Raw genomic sequence first — 6,000 nt, forward strand, 5'->3', positions numbered from 1 at the left:
GTAAGCAAACATGTTCCTGTGGACAAACTGTTATCCCTAATTTTTATCCCTCTCAGGGATGAGAGTAGTCTCAGATGTTTCATGGAGACCCCATACTCAACACACCCAGAAGGCTGATAACAGATCCTCTACTCCTAACCAATCCAGAGAGAATGGTTATCTGGTATCTCTAAGTCTGTTAAGGAACTAAAGCCAATGTCACTCAAAATTTGTTTATGCCCTTCACAAGTCATGACTTAATCAACAATCAGAAGGAAAAGAAAAACTCACCATTATTTGAGCATGCCCATTAGGAAAAGAACTCGAAGAATCAGCATTGATTGGATCCTGACAGTTTCTCAATCGGCATCTAAATGCATCCTGAACCTGTGGGGGTGGGGAAGAAACATTAATTTCCTTCTCTCTTGGTAATGACAAGATACTGTCTATATTGGCAATCAACTGAGAACACAGTTAGTGTTTTATGGTCTGATACCCATTTTGTTTACTTCTTAAAATGTATACCGGTATACCTGCATTTTATGCTAAGGAAATTGATCTCTTGTCATAATCTATAGGGGGGGAGTGCTGGGAAGTCCTCAGTTATCACAATGGCTGTGTCTGGCTGAACACCAGTAATTCTTGCCAGAGGGCAGGTTTATTTTCACTGCTACAAACAATGTGTGTGTTTTTCAAGGGGGATTTACTATTTGGTATGGCATAATCTTCACAATAGCCTTAACCATTGTGAAAATGAGATTACTCCATGAACTCTGACTAGAATTGATTTGGCATTTTCCCTTTATGTCTCATGTAAGGGATCATATTGGGGAAACTATTTCTTATCTCCCTTCAAGTACTATGTGCCCTGGTGTAAAAACAAAACACAAGGAAACAAAAAGATAACAAAAACACTCTGTTTCTGGTTGTCTTTAAAAAAAAAAGAAGATCACTTAGCAAAACCAAATTTCCTAATACCTATTCACAACTGGATTCTGTGTAAAGAACACATACCACAAGGAAATTTGAACATTAAATCCTTTATTAAACAAGTGAGTAAACATGAATAACAAACACAAATCAATTGAGAGTTATTCTGATCATATGATGCCTTTGCATCAACATCCTTTCCACTTCCTGTGGCTCTTTAGGCTCCTAACAAGCTATTGATAGACATTATCACAGTTGCTTCTTTACAAGTCAATGGCAAGGTCATTTTATTCATATTTTGTTGTTTTGGCTTCACAGGTTTGATATTCTCCTTCTAGTTTATTATAATCTATTTCATTGGATTAAAAAACCAAGCAGAGATGATGTCACATATCGGCTATTTTACAGTAATACCATCACACAGATGACCAAAGTAAACACATAATGAATGATCTTTACTTTTGAAAAGCGCTGGCATAAAATATCCTGTCACTTTTTTTGCTGTGAGATGTGCATAGATATGTATTGGCCAGAAGAAAACTGAACCTATTAAGTTGTTTTCAGTTCCTCTCAGCCACTTCATATGCCATTATGAAAGATTTGGAAAGTGATATAGGGTTTAGTCACTACCACAGACTCCTGGTCAACCAGTATGATGAGACCTTGTCTACTTCTTTTTTTCCACTTTAGGTTATAATCCTGGTGATGCGGCCACTCCAGCTATGAATTTAGGGAGTGGGAGATGCACTCAGTGCTCTTTGACCTCTTTTCTATCCTATGACTCTAATATTTTTAAATCTGAGATTCACTAGAAGAAAACAATGAGAAGTTCCTTGATATAAATGAGCAAGATAATTTCCTCTTTCCTTTTTCAAACACATCAATATAAGCATAGGCTCAGCGAAATCTATTCTCATCATCTTTTCCTGAAGAACTAGATAAATATTTAGAACTAAATCATCCAGGTTCTCCCTTGAAAGAGACATGACATGGATGACGTTAGATTCTTTAGATGCAAATGCTTTCAGACTCCTCCTTTTTAGATAAAGAGTATTAGCTGTAGGTCACAGAGTGATGCACTAATAATAACAATTTGGTAATGTGTCTAGAGTTCGCCAGATGATCACTGTTTGCTACACAGGAATTTGCATTGGGAGAAAATGCTAAGAAAGTGTATCTGTCAGAAAAATAGGTACACGCTAATTTTCTGTTTTGCCCAAGGCAACTGTTAAAGAAGAACAAAGGTAGCTTTATAAAGGTGGATAAATAATATGTTCCAAATATTGCCTTCCAGGAGCTTGCCACATGAAGACTTTTTTTCAAATCTATTTCTAAATACTAGCATATATAACATATGAGAGTGGCACTTACTAATGCCAACATTAATTGAACTGATCCCCGCTAACCACTCTCTATTTTGAGACTTTCAGAATGTAGCTGCCAAGGATATTTTTGTCTGACAATGAAATATGGAAAAGCAACTTCTGTAACTTTATCTTCAAAATCTACTATCTGATTGCTTGAAGAAGAAACTGAAGAAATCTTACTCTTTTTCATAACATACACATACAAAATCAATACTTTAAATTACCAGATTCCCAAATATGACAATGGATTAAGGGCATTTCTACTCTGGAGAATGATGTCAGCTTTGTGAATCAGTCAATGCTATTCAGGAGAAATATAAAACAAAAACATAAAAATTCTCCAGTAAATTCAAAGTCATTTTAGTGATCATATAAGTGCTATAATTTAAGTGCTAGGCTCTCTGACACTTTTAGGGCTTCTGTTACTTCTAATGCAGAAAGCTTTGCAGGAGAAATTCCACTCGATTCCAAATGCTCTATTTGAGTTTTACAAAATCTTAAAAGTGCATTTAGGCGATCTAGATGAATTAGCTTTAAATATTTGTCCAACACTGTTAGGGAAGAATGGTTAGGCTAGATTTCATAATGCATATTCCATATCACAGAAAAGGGTGTTTTAGGCAAGACAGTAGCTGGAAAATGTATCTGCAGCTATTTGAAAACATTTTGATAATTAATTGAATTTTCTATCAAGTAAACAAAATGACTTTGATCTTTGGTGAATCGATGTGAATTGTACTGCTGGAGAACAAGTGGAATTTTTTTAAAAGCAAGACTATAAGAAATAGTCTTAATTCTAGACAAGAAGGAAGTGCAAAAAACAAAGACAGAATCTATACTGGGCTATTCCATCCCGATACTGAAATCTTCTGAGCCAAATGTCATATTTACAGTGCTGGACAATAACAGTCTTGGTGTTTCTTGGCTTGTGATTAAGACTGAAGAAAAAGAATTGTTAGAAGATTCACAGATTTATTATTGAAGCTTTTTCACCTAACTTATCACTACTCATGGGGAATAAGCCACTTATTTTAGGTAACAACTTAATTAAATATTTTTATATAACTCTGAGATCTTGCAATATTATTTTTTGGAATTTACATAAGACCAGTAAATATAATTTTTAAATAAACTTGTCTTGAATAATTAAACACTTGCCTTATTCTGGCACAATTAAAACCTAGCCTCCAAAATGCCCTCTCTTTATAATACTCTGCAATAGGTCTTTCACCATAAGTGACAGCCAGCAGAGGGTTAAAAAGTATTGGGGGAGCAGCAAAGAATAGCTGCTTGGAATATATAGCCTTGGAATATATAGGGCACTTAAAGGAAATTTGATGTAATGTTGTGAAATGAAAAAAGAATGCCAAGAAACATCTTCAAAAATAAGATGAGGTCAAAAGAATATGCTATCGAGGCTGTCTTCTGAAAGTATCTAACAGTGGCACCACCAGAGTTATCCTAGCTGTTGCCAGCTGGGGGCTGCTCTAAAAACTCCTGCAAAAGCTATACGCCCATTTATTGTGGATGGATTCCTGGGTGAGACATGAATTCAGAGAAGTGTGCAGAGGTGTGTCTCACTTCCATTGCCCCCGACAGGGAGCGATCTGCTTCCTTTCAGGAGCAGCAAGCTGAGAGCCTCTCGGTTGGTCCTCACTCTGAAGGCAGCTGGCAGAGTGTCACTGTGTAAGCTGGTGCCAGACTTAGAGATTGCTGGGGAAGAGCACCGAGCAGTGTTTGGCAGCGCTGCAATTCGGAGAAGCCTCACAGGAAAGAGCTGCACTGTTTGAAATGGGCTCTGTATTTAGCTACCAAGCAGCTCAGACCTCAAATCTTTACCTTTTAAGAAAACAGTTTTACCTCCAGTTATTCTCGATTTCCTATTGCAGAGGATCATTTTAAGACAAGAAAAGAAATCAAGTTACATTTTTATAATTATTTGAGTTTGGTAGCTTGGGGGGAGGGAGGTTTTTATGTCCTCTGTATTTTTTCTGAATCTAGTGTCTACTATTGTTTCTATTGATTCATATTAAACAAATGACTCAGCTCTTTTAATCATATTAAATTCCATATAATTTAATCACAAATTAACCAATAAGATTATTCTCAATTTCATGTGTATTACGCCAACTGCCATAAGCAACACGAATGACTTCATGTTATAAAAGTATTACCTGACTTCTCTGAGAGCAGAGGGAATAAAAATGGTATGTCGTGTGCTATACTTGGAAGGAAAAATTCAGTCCTAAATTTCAGTCCTAATGACTTCCTACTGTAATCTTTTAACACCTAAAGGATCTATCACTTACTCTCAAAGCTGTTGTAGAATTTTAGCTTTTTTTGGTATCACTTTTGGGCATAACATAAGCTTCTCTAGAGGGCAAGTCACATATGTGATCTGAAAAACAGAACAGCATTTCTTGGGCAGGAGAATGAGAAATGGAGGGAGGGAAGTTGTGTGTCAGATCCACCACCTCTACCTTCATGGAAGATATTTCATTTTAGCCTCATGCCATCCACTTTGAGGGAGGACATAAAATCTTAATTCATAACCTCCACTCTTCCATTTATTTCAAACCTCTATTCCAGACCTATCTGACTTCCTGCCACCAGTTTAACAATGTTGCAAAGTGAGACCCCAGGGAAGTGGAACGAGTGGGAAGGGGGACTGCCTATTCACTTGGCCAGATACTCAGAAGAATTTTATGTGAAGCAAGCCATGTGGTTGGGTACTGCCTGGCAATTATGCCTGTGTTTGCCAATCTCTGCCATGAACTCTGTGTTTCAATTCGTTCAGTGATGCCATTTTACTCATCTGATTTCATGCTCTTGTTAAGCTCCTAGATCTCTGCATGGGCTTGGAGAACCACAGGTGCAGATTATGCAATTCATAATATAATTGCAATTAAGCTCAAGTCAGGAAAGCCCACTCTGGAAGGAGAGGTAGGATTTATATATTCCCTTGCCTAAGAAATGGAATGAGCTGATTTCTGGAAATTAGTATATAGTAATATAAGCATATCATCCTTGCTTATGTCCCATCTATGTTCCTATTTAAAGTCGGTCTTTGTGCTTTCCATTCTCTATTCTGATAAAATCTAGTTTTACTACAGTACCATGTTTTTCTTCTTGAACTTTCAATTCGGCCTGACGAAGACAAGGCTCTTAGCAACCTACTCCCTTCTCAAATCTTTGTCCTTCTGAGCAAGCTGAAAATCTTGGATCAGTAGTACCCTGAGCCTCCACCCTGACCCACTCACTAACTTTCTAAAATCTACTGAACTTCTTCATGACATGACACACAGTGGCTTCTTACCATGGCCATTGAACACTCCAATGAGAAAGCTCTAAAATATCACTTAATCAATGCTATGCCCTCAACCATAAGTATTGCCTTTCTCTTGATGTTACAGTTATAACCTTTTTTTTTTTTTTAAATAATCACTTTAGTGTCTAGGAACGCATCACTTGCTTTATTCCTCCATGTACCCCAGATGGTCCCAGAGAAGACTACTCTATATTCACCTTAGTCTCCATTCCATGGAAACCACATGCCTAGTAACCTCTCTCCATCTTCCCTTACTTGAAATGCCTTACTTGAAATGTTCACTTCCTTAATCCTCTAACCCCATTTTCCCCCTCAGGGGAAACCTCATTTCCCCCCTCAGAACCCCATTATGTTCTGAAGTCTCCTATCACCCACTCCATCATCTCCAAAGACTAA

The 6,000-nt window shown here is 37.3% G+C and overlaps 1 protein-coding gene across 1 annotated transcript in view; it reads right to left on the minus strand.

Annotated features, from left to right (window-relative positions):
• Nucleotides 1-6,000, minus strand: part of ADGRB3 (adhesion G protein-coupled receptor B3) — a 453,898-nt gene that overhangs the window by 41,945 nt on the left and 405,953 nt on the right. The window contains exon 25 of the mRNA XM_077767234.1: nt 271-366. Coding sequence (XP_077623360.1) covers nt 271-366 — 96 coding nt within the window. The remainder of the gene's footprint in view (nt 1-270; nt 367-6,000) is intronic.

The sequence above is a fragment of the Crocuta crocuta genome, unplaced genomic scaffold (genome assembly GCF_008692635.1).
Source record: "Crocuta crocuta isolate KB4526 unplaced genomic scaffold, BGI_CrCroc_1.0 scaffold518, whole genome shotgun sequence".
Lineage (NCBI taxonomy): Eukaryota > Metazoa > Chordata > Mammalia > Carnivora > Hyaenidae > Crocuta > Crocuta crocuta.